The sequence below is a fragment of the Lissotriton vulgaris genome, chromosome 2_1, assembly GCF_964263255.1.
Source record: "Lissotriton vulgaris chromosome 2_1, aLisVul1.2, whole genome shotgun sequence".
Lineage (NCBI taxonomy): Eukaryota > Metazoa > Chordata > Amphibia > Caudata > Salamandridae > Lissotriton > Lissotriton vulgaris.
In genome coordinates this window covers 361,051,378-361,066,612 of record NC_141687.1, presented here as the reverse complement: position 1 = coordinate 361,066,612, position 15,235 = coordinate 361,051,378, and the positions used below count along the sequence as shown (strand labels likewise).

Below are 15,235 nucleotides of genomic sequence, written 5' to 3'. Positions count from 1 at the left end.
TTTACACGAACACCAGTTACGTTACACAAGGACACATTCATATATTTTTTTGGTAGGCACGGGGAGATTAAGTGATTTGCCCAGAATCACAGGATGTGGAGTCGACCCTGAGGCTTGAATCTTGGTTTCCCAGCTCCAAAGTCGGCAGTCTAGCCGTAAGACCACATCCTCTCCCCTCATGTCCCAGGCAGTTACAATGGATGCTGATGACACCACCTACCATCGCGTACCATGCTTTTCTAGATCCAGTTTGCCGATTAGGAAGATTAAAAGTATAAGGAATCTGTGAGTAGAAGTATCAAAGTTCTAGCTTGTGGCTTCTGTATTTTTAAATGGAAAATATCTTAAAATTACACTTTCATTTATAAAATTAATTTCAAGGAGTGTGCTTAGAAGATGTTCAGAAGTAGAAACAATACACAGGTGTAAAGAATACCTATTTAAATTAAGTTTTGAAACATTTTTGTCCCAAAAACAACATTATTTGGATGTACAAGTAGCAGGCATATAGAAAAAATGGAACCAAGAAAATTACTGATCAATAAGTAAATATATAAAAGTGAGAAAATACATTTGTAAGCATTACAACTTTTTGTAAGGAATGTGTTGCAGTGAGCATAGTGCATTGATGGGGTACTTGTTAAAGAGAAAATGTCATATGCATGGACTGCAGTTTGGAAAATAAAAACAAACAACAATTAAGAAAACACACAAATATGAATTATATCTAATGCCTCCCTTATCTCACCGTGCAGACTTTTCTTCCAAGGCTTGCCCAAGAAACAACAAGGATTCTTCTCTTGCAGACAGCTGAAGATTTTTCTCAGAGACCATGTCTTTTATCCCATCACGTTCAGACTCTAGCTCAGACACTCTCTCCATCAGATTTGCCAGCTCTGCAGAATGAAATTAGGATGGATGAATACTTTTATCACATCCTCAAACAAAGATTAGCTAAGAAAAAGTGGGCAGCAAATGTACAACAGGTGCACAATATGCACTAGGAGTAAGAGTAGTAGTAGTTTATTTGTTGATCATTTAAATCATTACAAACAAGTAAAGCAAGAAAAAAAACATATATACACAAAACTATTAACGTCCTTGGAAAGATCCACCTATTATGAGTTGATAAATAAAATTTTTGACAGAATATTAAAAACCTTACATTAAAAATAATTAAAGTGCATTATGCTTACTAAGGTAACTTATGCTAGCATCAAATAATATTTTAGCAGCATCTAACTAAAGTGACATGCATTAGCAGCAGATATTATAATTGCAAATGTTTTGCTATTAACCATTCATAAGTGGTAATAAAGTGCATTATGCTCACTAAGGTGCCTTATGCTAGCAGCAAATACTGTTTTAGCAGCATCTAACTAAAGTGACAAGTGTTAGCAGCAGGTATTAAAGCAGCAACAGCAATTAGTGTAATACGACCTATGAGCTGAAATGGCTTATAATAGCAACACATTTCATAATTTCAGTAGTTAGCCATTAACAATTCACATCAACAAAACAAAATGCACTTTCTTCAATAATTATCAACAGACTCCTTAGCTTAGATTAACCTCATGCGCGCTATATGAATTCAGCACCTATGCTGAGATTTTAAAAAACCCATGTTACATGACGAGCTGGGCTCGTCATCAGCGTGCGAGGAGACTACACCATGACGAGCCCAGCTCGTCATCAGTGTGGAAGGGGTTAAGCTACTGGTACCCTAAGCTCGTATAACATTGTTCTTCAAACAACCCTTAACCATTGTATCTAGAATCAAATGCATTATGCAGTCTAAAATAAAATCCTTGCAATAAAACTTAAGTACCATGAACATTGCTTAAAACTCAAACAAGCGGATTTAAATGACACCAGCAATGCGTTCATATAGCATCCGCTGTTATAGGGCAATACTAAACTATGTTGTAGAGTAAGAAAAGAATAAAGTTTTTTTTTTTTAAGTCTTATTGCCAGAACAGTTGTTTTCCTACATTATTTTACCATGGAATTCATTGCTTGGATCATCTACTTTTTAGAATTTCTTTTCCGCAATTATGATGAACTTAAAAAAGAGATGAAAAAGTTTAATCTCGTACCCACTTAAACAGGCAATAATTGCATTCCTACATGTTCTAACTCCCAGTTCCTTAAAAATCAGTTTAAGGATAGACTTCCGAGCATCTGCCATGGCTAAAGTTACAATATGCATTAAGTTTAGTCACTTAGCCCACAGAGCCTACAGATACTCGAGGACCATTTATTCTCCCATTTCGGTGTTCCGTCTTTTGTCAGTTATCTTCCCAACCTTAAGTGCATAAATGTATTCTTAATCGAAGGTCTTAAATGATATGACTAATAGGGTTGGGGCGACAACCTACCAAAAGAGTTAGCTATTGTCCAAAAATGATTTTTTTTTCCTTAAGTCCTCCTTATCCGCTATAGTAGTTAGTAATGCAGCCGTTTGATTAATTTCTTTCTTAAAAACTATTTTACTTCTCATTTCATCTTCTAATTTTGAGCATTCATAATTACATAGGCATTCATTTAAATAAAACTGCCAATTCCTCGAGTATTCACCTTCTGAAATTTCGAGTCAGCGCAGCTTTGCTAAAGATCCGTCCTCTGATCTGACTAATGATAATAAGGACTTTAGAAATGTAGATTGACGCGCCAGTAATTGGTTCTTCAACCCAAATTCTAATCTTATATTGGCAAGACTAATATATTTAGGAATCTTAAAAACAGCTTTATATGTGCTAATTTCTATATAGTCAAGCAGTTTCTCGTCTTTGCCCCTAAAGATGATGGAGCAATAGTCCAAGGATGGAATTAACTTTGCTTTCATCACCCTCATTAGATGTTCATAGTTGGGACATGATAATTTGTCTCTCAATTTTCTAAAGGCAAAGGCGAGAGAGGAACCCCTGGCTTTAAGATTCTTAAAATGCTGCCTAAATATCAATCCATCATCAAAAGTAATGCCCAGGTATTTATATGTTTTAACATTTTCAATTACCAGGCCGTTGATATTCCATTCTTTTATTTTTGGTTTGCCTTTTCCCATAGTCATTATTTTTGTCTTTTTTGTATTAATTGTTAATCCATTTTGTGTAACATAAGAGTTAAATGAATCGATTAACCTTTTTAACCCTATAACAGTTTGTCTCATTAAAATGGTATCGTCTGCATATTGCAGATATTTAATCTCTTTACCATAAATCGAAGGCGAATACAAATTAACATTTTTAAAATGGGTTGGGAGATCGGCCATAAAAAGATTAAAAAGGCAAGGAGCCAAAACACAGCCTTGTTTCAATCAGACATTAGTAGACAAACGACGGGTCGTATGTTTACCGTCGCCAATTTTGATCTGTACCCAGGTGTCGGAATATAATAGTATAATCATTTTTAATAGTGTTTCCGATATTCCCCAGTTCCTTAGCTTCCACCAAAGAATATTTCGCGGCACAGAATCAAAAGCGTCTTTTAAGTCAATGAAACACACATACAATCTTTGCTTCCTAGTTTTAGCTCTTTCACCTAATAGTGTTAATAAAATCAAGTTAGTGTGAGTTGATTCACCCTTTCTAAAGCCAGTTTGAAAGTTAGGAATCAGCTCCTCTTTTATGGCCCATGCATCTAAGTCAACCAGCAGGCAACTAGCAAATATTTTTGCATCTACGTCTGTAAGTGTGATTAAGCGATAATTAGCCGGATTATCCTGGGGGCCACATTTGTATATTGGTTGAATGATACTTCCATGCCATGATAACGGGATAGGGCCTGATTTAAGTACATCATTAAACAGGAGCATTAATAGCTCCGGCAAATTCCTTAATTTAGCTTTAAATATGGCATTCGGAATACCATTTGGACCTTGTGCTCAATTGGATCTAATGTTATTTATTGCTTTTTTTATTTTATCGAGCGACCAGGGCTCAATATCCACACTACATTGAAGATGATAGGTACTATCCTGCCTCCCTCCATTTTTTATTTTATACCTACAGTTAGGACCATTACTATTATCCTTGTCATACAGTGGGCCTTGTGTATAATTTTTAAATTAAAAAAAGTTCACCCAACTTGCTTCGTCTACATTAGCACTGTTGCTTCTATTATTACCATTCTCAAGGTTATTGATTAAGCTCCAAAATAACCGCAGATCTTTGGAATTACAGGCATAATGTATCTTAGCCCATGTTGATTCATAATACGCTTGCTTTGCTCTCCAAATTTCCTTCTTATAACCCTGTTTAAGGCTCTGATTTTAAGAGATATGTTAAAAAACGATAGCTTGTTTTTATTCCTGTACAGTAATCTTCTTGCTTTGTTGAGCCTTCTTTTTGAATATAGTAGCTGAAAAGAATACCACCCTGGTTTCTTAGGGTTCAATGTTATACCCCTTGACGGCTTGTCCCTAGCAAATTTAGCCAGCAGTTCGTCACATAAATGTGACCATAATTCAACCATTGATTTCCCTTCACCATAAGCATACTACACATCTTGTATTAAACAGGCTAGGGCTCCCAAAATACTTTCCTCCGTTTTTTCATTCCATATTAACCTTTTAAGGTTAAAAGCTGTAGGAGCTGTTTTCAAAATTCTAGTTTCGGGCAGGTAGTCAATAGCTAAATCAAATAGAACCACTTGAGGATTGTGGCCACTTTCAATCCTCTGGACTATCTGATAGCTCCTTACTAAATTATATAAGTTTTCTGACATTATTGTATAATCTAATACAGAAAGACTACCTGCTTTGTTAAAAGTCAGATTATCCGAGTCATGCATGATCTTTAGAACTCACAATCTGTCCATTGAGCTAAACATTTTAAATCAATTTTCTGCTTTTTAGAAGCAACAAAATACATATTAAAATCACCTGAAATAATAAATACTGAGTCTAAGTGATTAAAGTATAACGTTGTTACCATTCCCCATAACTGAGTGATTTGTGTGGATCTAACCTTCTTTTTACAACTTAAATAAACATTTAAAAGAATAATAGAATGGCCAGCTATTAATTTAATGCACTGCAGCCATTTTACCTGGAGGTCAATTTCAAAATGTTCTACCTTAAGGTTCAAAGAAACATATATAGAAAGATCACCACAAGGGCGACCTGGATAAGCATCACGTGTTGCAACATTACAGTATTCAAAATAACCAATAAAGGGTTCACTACACGTGTTCCAAGTTTCTGGAAAAATTAATATACTAAAAGCCTTCAAGAAATCTATTACATTTGGGTCCTCAATTAATGATTTTAGACCATTAGTGTTCCAGGAACAAAGTTTCAGAGTATTTGATGCTTCTTCAGAAAAAGGTCGGCATCAATCCTTCTTTCCAGGATTTACATTTGTTAATATTCCTGGAAGCCAGCTCCAATCATCTACAAATTCTGGAACTTTCTTTAGCGCCTCACATGTTCGCAAACCGGACTGACTGCTTCTAATCTTGATACCATAAAATAAATGTAATTCCGTAGATGGACCTGACGCCGCTTTTAGTACTCTAACCTGTGCTGCCGTAGCTATTTTTTTATCATCCTTTTTTTGAGTCATTGGATCAGGTGACTTAATTGGAATCAGCAGCATTGGATAGCGCGATCCTTGAGGTCTCCAAATTTTAATACCCCACTTCTCAAATATTATGCCATTAGCCATTATTTTATCAACAATTTCAGTGTTTAGCCAGGTGGTAATTATTATCTCCCTGTCAATGTTATCACCTTCTTTTCTAAAGTCTACAGCTTCCAGATCCTCTGTTACCACATCATTAAGATCTGTAATTACATGTAACAGTTTCAAGATGTTACCACGATTTAAAATATCATGGGGACCTCTTGTTATATATTGGGGACAGAAGGCTACTTTCCTCTTATCAAGCAACAGGTTTGGAGGCTCTATATTCTCTTTATATATAACAGTTGGCACCTATTCTCAATAGAGGGCACCAGAACAGTATCTGTCGAGAGAGTCACTTTTTTAACTTTCTTTATTATTCGATCTTGTGTACCTGAATGGGCCACCTGATTAATCCTATTACAACCTTGCTGATGAATGAGATTCCGCTCTCCTTGTTCGACCGCTACATCATTAATGGGTTTCAGGCATAATTCGTACCCCTGATCATTTCTACTACTACCATTGTGATTAGTAAAATCTACCGATTTCTGATTAAGACTTAATTGCTCACCTTGAACATCCGCCCTTTCATTTATAAGTTGTTCCAATTCATCTTCCCTCAGAGTTTTTAAAGATTCCACTATGGGTCCTGAACTCAATTTGGATTCATCCTGCCCAGCCTAATTGAGGACACAATCCTTTATGTGATTTTCCTTTACATTTAATCCCGAATTTTTATTAAGGCCAACAATCGGAAAATATGATTTCGTTTCAGTTTCTTCAGAAATTTTAAGATCATCACAAACATTCTTACTAGGTGATTGTAAGTCATGCATTCTCTTGTTATGTATCTTCCTTAACCTTTTTTTTGCCCTTTTTGAAAGAATCAGTGATTTTAGAGGAACACTTATTTCCTGAGTTTGATTAGGCATGACTTTTTCATACTGCTTGACTTTTAAGTTGACACTGGATAATCACTAATTACATCTCCTAATACCAAGCAATCTTTATTTATCTTGCTTTCCAGGTTAAGTAAAAGTACCTCTGTAGCTTGCATTCTGCTTTCGTCATTTACAAGTTGTGCCTTACCATCATTAACTAAACTGCTTATACTGTTTCTACCGTATACGTCTTTTTGTTGTAAAGCCAAATTATCTTGCATCGATAACCCTGGTGTAACCATGTTGCCTCAGATGTTCTTTTTTTCAGATAGATCAATAATTTCTTCATTACCTTGCGCTTTTCTGCCCGATAACAGTTTTACTTCATGCACCATTAAACTTACTATTGATGGTAAGTCTGAAATTTTATCAATCAATTGAGCACAGGTACATGTTATAAACTGGCTCTCTTTATCTGCTTGCACCTTCGTAATCAGGTTAGTTAATTGCAGGAGTTTTGTATCAATACCCACAACATGAGATGCTAGTGTGTTTAGGATATCTACCTGAACATCCAATTTGTCAGAATGAAAATTAAGCGCATTAGTAATTGAGTCCATGGTATATAAAAGACAATCCCATAAGCCCCGTTCAGGTCTAGCCAAATTTCTTTCTGAATCACCTAGGCTAGCCTGAGCATTCCCCTCGAGTTGAGTTAATAAAGATATATTGGCTGGGTTAAACTGGCCGTTTAAGTCTAAGCTGCATTGAAAATTTAAATTAATAATCTTTTCAATGCTGCCGACACCTGGAACTAACAGTGATTTATTAGTGGTAAAGCTATTCTCCATAATTATACTTGACTGGTCCAGGTTAAATAAGCTGACATTACCACTTTTAACAAAACGGCTATTTGGGCTAGGAAGCGGGTCCTCTGAAACCAATATCGGTTCAAAAGATTCATCCTTGTGTGCCGGATTCCCAACTCCAACTCCAAGATCTAACACAATAACATCTTTATTTTCACTCAGTGCCCTACAAGAAGACGTATCACACACTACATCCAACCCTTTACTACACCCGACTAGTGTTTTATAACACATCGCCTGACTGGTAATCTGAAAATCATCGACCAGCTGTAACTCTACCTGATCGGCAGTAGGGACACAAATGTGGATTTGCGCCTCTGCCCAACTACAGATGATGGCTCTTTGTTTTCCCCTGTACGACTTGTACAAGGGATTCTGCTGCTGCTGCAGCTGCTGCTGCTGCTGTTGACCTTGCCGATAGGTGCGAAATGAAGAGCGACCAAATCCTCTGAACCTTTTGGTAGAAGAACCCTTGGTCTGAAGCCCTAAAGATGTGGCAGTAGCCCTACTTTCCTTAAATCTTTCTAAGGCTGTATCAGCTTTTTTACCAAAGAGTCCAGCACCATCAAACGGCAGATCTAACAAAGCAGCCTGAACATTCGCTGAAAAATCCGAAGATTTCAGCCACGCTGATTTTCTTGTGGCAACCGCAGTACCCATGATGCGTTCCACAGAATCCGCAGTGTCCAGTCCACTTTGTATCACCTGACGAGCAGCTGCCTGCGCATCCGTTAAAACTTCTTCAAAATCTTTCCTGCTGTCATCAGGGATCTTAGGTGCCAGAAGACGCAGTGTATCCATGAGAGCATGCACATATCTCCCCATAAGGCAAGTGGCATTGGTTGACTTTAATGCCATACTCGCAGAAGAAAAGGTCTTTTTAGCAACCTGATCTTGGTTCTTTGCATCCTTATCCCCAGGCACTTGAGGAAATGCACTCAGTCTTTTTGGAACAGGGTGCCTGGATTACTAAACTTTCAGGTGAAGGATGAGAAGTCAGAAAAGCAGGGTCTTCCGATGCGACCCTTGTACCTTCTTGCCACACTCCTGGAAACTGCTGGTGCTGTAAGTGGCTTTTTCCAAACTTCCATAATAGGCTCCGTTAAAGCCTCATTAAAGGGGAGTAACGGTTCCACCACAGAACTGGGTGAATACAGAACCTCAGTTAGTAGATTGGACTTAAATTCTACTGTAGGTAGAGTCAAATTCAAAAGTTCCTCTGCCTTCCTCATAACCATGTGATAAGGCTGAACGTCTTTTGAAGGGGCATCAGATACAGAAGGTAGCTCCCACTCAGGAGAAAACTCCAGGCTACTAGCCTCCGCCAGTTTAATCGAAACAGTCATCCTCAAGCTCACCTTCTTCCATTTCAGCTTGAGCTTCTGTATATCTCTGCTCTTCTATGAGGCGCTGAGCCTCCCTCCTGGACCTTTCCTTCACACGCCACGCCGTCGGCTCCACCACCGACTCCGAATGAGCCGGAACCGACGTCGGTATCGAATCCGATGGCAAAGTGGCTTGGCCTCGAGGTCGACTAGGAGCAGACAACATCGGTATCGGCGTCGACAAACTCGGCAGAGCCGGGTATTGCCACGGCGGTGTCTGAGCCGGCATGAATGGCAAAAATGGAGCCAGAGCATAGGAGTGTGGAACTCCTAAATTGAAGGATAGTGGACCCACGGGACCCGAAGGTGCACCAGAGGGGTAACATGCCCTTAAAAACGCTGATGGATCTTGGCCCGGGGCCGGAAATGGTGGCTGAAGACTCTCGGGCTGGCCTCGAGGTGGTTCCGAATTCGGCTCTTCCACAGGCGCAAAATTCTCACCAACCAGAACTTTCTCCACATCCGGAGATTGTACCGAAGACGGAGCCGAAACCTGCGACTCCGAAGGCAAAGCCTCACCTTCCGGATCCAAGTCCTCCTCCGGAGGAACCACCTTCGAACGTACCTTCTTAGGTGACTTCGACCTCGAGTCCGAATCCCTACCGGAAAGACATCGGGACTTGTGTCTTCTTTTCTTATGCTTCTTCCTTGACTTCGAAGCATGGTCTGATGGTGACTTCGAAGACGACTCTTCTCGAGGCCTTGATCTCGACCTCGCCCTTCTCGAACAAGACCTCGAAGAATTTTTTCCTTTGTCACCTCTCAGCTTCACCACCAGAAGTTTGGTCTCTCTCTCCCGCAGAGCCTTTGTGTTCATCTTCCGACATGAAGAACATTCCTCAACATCATGATCTGAACTTAGACACCAGATGCAACCTTTGTGTGGGTCCGTGATTGACATCATTTTCCCACACTCTCTGCAAGGCTTGAAGCTGGTCTTCTTTGTCGACATCGTTAAGGAAACAAAGAAACAGAAAAGAAAATAGCAACAAAGTTACTAAGAGGCTACAGAGATTCCCCAAAACCGTTAGCGTCGACGACGCGTAAAAAAGGGAACGGACGTCATGATGTCGGCGTGGGCCTAATGTAGTGTCGGTGACGTCAGCGGAGTCTCGTGCGATGCCGTGCCTCTATGACTACTAAACACCACCGGGTATGAGCTCCCAAGCAGCAAGGCCAAACCACTGCCTTATATAATATATAACAAAAAATGCCAATGTTGCCTATCTAAATTTGAATTTAAAAGAATGTATACAGCGCGCATCTACCAAGCAGTTCCTTGGCGCTGGGGGGATACTGAAAAACCAATGGAGGGGGCGCATAGGACTAGGATGGGAAGGCTTGTAGGAAAAGGAACGTTTTGAGAGCCCTTCGAAACTCAACGTAAGAAGGAGCAGATCTAATAGCGGGGGGGGGAGTGCGTTCCAGAAAGTGGGGGCAAGGACAGAAAATTTCAGGTCTCCCGACCTGCTTTTCTTGAAGCGGGGTACAGAGAGAAGGAGCTTGGTAGAGGAGCGTAGGGACAGTAGGCCGTGATAGCGGAAGAAATAAAAGCGGGGGCGTACCCCGCTTGAGCCTGAAAAGGTTGTGCAGCCCAGCTTAAAGAGAGCCCGTTCTTTAATGGGTAGCCAGTGTAGTGATTTGAGTATGGGAGTAATGTGATAAGATTTGGGTAGCCCATGAATCAGGTGGGCAGCCTGATTTTGCACTAGTTGGAGGCGTTGAAGGGCGTAAGCGGGAACGCCGGTGTACACAATGTTCCCGTAGTCCAGTCGCGATAAGACCATCGCCAGTAGAATCAATTTTAGAGCAGAAAAAGAAAAAAATCGGGAGATTATCCGAATGGTGCGGAGGGTAAAAAAACAGGAGGAAACTACAGAGCTGATCTGGGAATGAAGTGTGAGGTGTTGATCTATAGTGATCCCAAATGTTTTAACAGAGGACGACGGTGAAGGAGGGGAACCCAGGGAGGGGGGCCAGAAAGTGGGGGACCAGGGACTGCGACTGCCACTGGTAAGGACTAGCTCTGTCGGGGGGCGCTAGAGAGCGCGCTAGCTGAATGGCCGCACCTCTGTGAGGCTCCAGCAGCCTGGCATAAATATCCGTCAGCTATCCTATTAAACCTGCTCCGACCCGTCCCAAATTTGGACCGAGTGTTGAGAATAGTCGGGAGCACCCCCGGTTAAAGTTTGGGAGCGCTCTGGCCCTCCGTTCCTGACTTCGTGCGTCTGGAAGGTGGCACCGTGACCGGTGACTGAGCCTACGGTGGAGCCCGCTGGGGCGAGCCGCTGCGCGAGACCAGGGATTACCACGAGGCGCATGGGCCTCATGTAAAGAAAACACCCTTGCCTACTTCTGTCGGAGCTGATGAGGATAAGGCACTAGCGGAAGCCCTCCCCTGCTAGAACCTGCATGGTGGCGGCTGGAGGCGACACTCACCTGGATCCCTGTGGTGCTGAGGGGCCTTATAAGCCGGAGAAACCCTGGAGGTCGTTTGCACTCTCGGCAGACAATAATTAGACTGGCTGACGGCTCCGGGACTACGGAGGTGAGGCGCGACAGGAATGTGCAAGCGCAGGCACCCTGACCCTATTGCCCGTGTCCGGAGCTATTCGGTGGCAGCGTGACAGCTACGGCACCCCCCCGCCCCCCCACCCTTCCCCCCCCATTACCGGGAAAAGCAGCAGTGCTCCCTGTATTACACAGCGGGGATTTGGGATGAAGGTCTGCCACAACGCCTGATATTGCACTACGTTTCCATCGAGTGCACCCAGTGGCCGAACCTGGGTGAAGGCACATGTATGGGTGTGGCATAACAGCTGGCATGCCCCGAATATACTGAGACTTATGCGAGGGACATAGAGCTGATAGTGCCGCGCTGTGATTATTGAGCTTCCACGGCAGGCGCTAGGCTCTTTGGGGAGGTGTGGCAGTTAGAGGACCTTTACGAAATATTTGCTGCCACATATTGTTTGACACACGTTCACTTGGCATGCTGAGGAGGTATCAATCATGACTCTTTCCTTATTGAGGGAACACAGGCGCTCTAGCGCTGCTAGAACTGGTGATACGTGCCGCTGCCTTACAGAGGAGGTGTCTGTAGCACAATTGAGTGTCAGCGTACTGCGACGGGGCGGATGCACGCACTGGGGCTCCGCTCAACTGTGTATTAGTGTGCAGCCCATGGCTATGGGCGCTACTGCGTATCTTGGCTGACTCTCAACCCTGGATCTTGCTCTCATACAGTGTGGTGAAATACGAGGGATCTGAATTGAGCACCGTTAGCCACGTCATTGACACCTTCTGCGGTGCTGCACATAGTGCTGACGGAGTGAAGTGCCCCGATGCACAAGGGCTCTTCGCCGGGAAGAGAGGATCACTCCAGTCGGGTCTCGCCAGCGGCTTCTAGCCCTTATAAAAGGCTCGCCATGGGGAAAAATGACAAGCAACCGAAGTTATCCTTTGAACCTGCCGCCGCCAAGAAAAGTACACGCACCACAGCAGAGACGGGGGGTGCACATGGACCGCCGAATGCCACAGGTCCCTCCACATCTGCCACCCCGGAGATGCAATTGATGATGGAAGAAATGAGACAGGGCTTTGCCACAATAGTTGACAAGGTGGATCGCCTATCGTCTAGAATGGATTCTGTAGCGCAGAAGATAGAGGTGCATGAGGAGCGCCTAGCAGAAGCGGAGAGGCGCATCTCCGGAAATGAGGACACGTCTGCTTCCCATGAAACGCGACTGTCTAGGATGGACAACGTCCTACGTATAATTGCGGCAAAGAACGAGGAATTGGAGGCGCGCAGTCGGTGGAACAATATACGCGTTATTGGCGTACCGGAATCGACCAACACCGGCCGCATGGAGGACTACATCGAAAAGATCCTTTTGGCAGCGGTGGGAGAGGGAGCCTTCTCCAGCCAGTTCCTCGTTGAGAGGGCACATCGTTCACTAGGTCCGCGCCCGAAGCCGGGGGCGCCTCCGCGACCTATAATTGCCCGTCTCCTTAATTACCGAGACCGCGACACTGCGCTTCGGGCAGCACGGCTGAACCAAAATTTGACATGTGATGGAGTGAATTTCTCAATATACCCGGACTTTACCTCTGTGGTGCAGGAACAAAGGCGGAAGTTCCTCGATGTTAAGAAAAAACTCAGGGCACTTAAGATTGATTATGCCCTCCTATACCCTGCGAAGCGCAGAATAACACATCAGGGAAAGCAGTACTTTTTTACGAACCCACAGCAGGTGGAGGACTATATGAAGAAACTACGACCTACTGGAGGAGGGCGGCGCAACGCTGATGTAGAGGAAGATGAGAGACCCGGCAGACAATGGGGGCAATTGAATAGTACTGCGCTCTTTGTCTGGGGGTGATGCTCCAGCACACTTGTTTTGGCATCGCTATGGCGCACCTCCTACAGGGACGTGATGAACAAGTTACTTACCTTCGGTAACGCTTTTTCTGGTAGATACAGTATCTGCCTGTGGATTCCTCACCTTGTGAATATCCCCCTTGCGCCAGCAACGTTCGGAAAATTCTTTGTAGCACGCCGGCGTGGTCGACGTCATAGGAGCACGGTATTGCGCGCGACTCCGTCTGACGTCACCGACTCCTCATAAGGCCCACGTCGGCGTGATGACGTCAGTTCCGCCCTTTTTTCCGTGCCTTCGAGGCACCTGGAGGGATCAGCAAATATATACATATATACAGTGCACCACCAGACTCTCCGGAGAAGGATGTGAGGAAAGAAATTCAGGGTCACCAGGAGCCACTCTGTAACGCCTTGCCACCGACCTGGAAACCGCAGGAGCAGTCAAAGGCCTCTTCCAAACCTCCTTTATAGGCTCAGTCAATTCGACAGTGAAAGGAAGAGTAGGCTCTATAATAGAAGAAGGCGAATGTAAAACCTCCGTGAGGATGTTGGGCTTGTACTCAACAGTGGGCAAAGTCAAGCCTAGCAAATCCGCAGCCTTCCTAATCACGACGTGATAGGGTGCAACGTCCTTGGATGGTGTATCCGAAACGGATGGCAAACCCCACTCAGGAGAAAGTTCCATGCCACTAGCACTTTGGAGGTCCTCAAAACAATCCCCCTGATCTTGTAGCTCTCCTTCCTCAACCTCGGAATCCATATACTCCTTCTCCTCCAAGAGGCGTCGAGGTCTGTGCCTCGACCATTCCATGCGGACCGAAGTCGATGGATCCGGCAAAGACTCCGACGGAGCCGGAGCCGACGTCGAACGAGGAGCTTGAGGACAAGAAGCACCACGATCCGAATCACCACGAGGTCGATCCGGAGCCGGCGAAGCCGCATGCGAAGTCGACGACCTCGGCGGTGCCGCACCGAGCCAAGGAGCACAAGGCGTCGGCATAAACGGCATAAAGGGGGCCGGGGCATAAGCCTGAGGCACACCTAAATTAAAAGACAATGGACCTATGGGACCTACTGGTGCGCCAGTGGGGTACATTGCCCTCGCATAAACACCAAACATGGCATTTAAAAACTGCGAGGGATCCGGACCTGGACCAGGAAAGGGAGGGTACGAACCCAACGGCCGCTCCGAAGTAGGCTGATCCAGCAAAGGTGCACCCTGGCCCTCTTGATTTTCAGGCTCCACATCCGGAGTCGGAGCTCGAGGAACCTCTTCTTCATCATGCACCGAAGAATGGTGCGACTCCAGATCCGGTTCCTGCTCCTGAACAGGAGAACCTACATGAGACTGTGCCGGAGAAGGAGACACGAAGTCCTTATGATGCTTACGAGACGACTTCTTCGAATCCGAAGACTCCTTGCCAGAGTGATGTTTAGAGCGATGCTTACTCCTCTTATGCTTCTTCCTCGAGGAGCTCGAAGCATGGCCCGAAGCCGACTTGGATCCAGACCTCGACCTCTCTCTGGATCTCGACCTCGCTCTGGACCTCGACCTCGAAGCCGACCTCGACTTCGACATCTGCCTCGACTTCAAGCGCCTGGAAACCGACCTCGAAGACCTTCCAGCTTCTCTTTCTTTCACCTTCGCAAGAAGAAGCTTCGCCTCCCGCTCTCGCAAGGCTTTGGGGTTCATCTTGAAGCAGGAACGACAGTTCTTAACATCATGGTCCGACCCAAGACACCACAGACAGTCGGAATGCGGATCAGTGATCGACATCATTCGGGCACAGGAACCACACTGCTTGAACCCCGTCTTCCTCGACGACATCCTCGACGAAGAAGAAATTCTCAAAAGAGAAACAGTAACACCAAATAGCAACAAGATACTCAAAGTATCGCAGAAGATCCCAGAAACCGTTAGCTTCGATGACGCGGAAAAAAGGGAACTGACGTCATCACGCCGACGTGGGCCTTATGAGGAGTCGGTGACGTTAGACGGAGTCGCGCGCAATGCCGTGCTCCTATGACGTCGACCACGCCGGCGTGCTACAAAGAATTTTCCGAACGTTGCTGGCGCAAGGGGGATATTCAC

At 44.2% G+C, this 15,235-nt stretch overlaps 1 protein-coding gene across 1 annotated transcript in view; it reads right to left on the bottom strand.

The window, feature by feature from the left end:
• Positions 1 to 15,235, bottom strand: part of SPAG5 (sperm associated antigen 5) — a 643,746-nt gene that overhangs the window by 444,814 nt on the left and 183,697 nt on the right. The window contains exon 13 of the mRNA XM_086955159.1: positions 749 to 896. Coding sequence (XP_086811285.1) covers positions 749 to 896 — 148 coding nt within the window. The remainder of the gene's footprint in view (positions 1 to 748; positions 897 to 15,235) is intronic.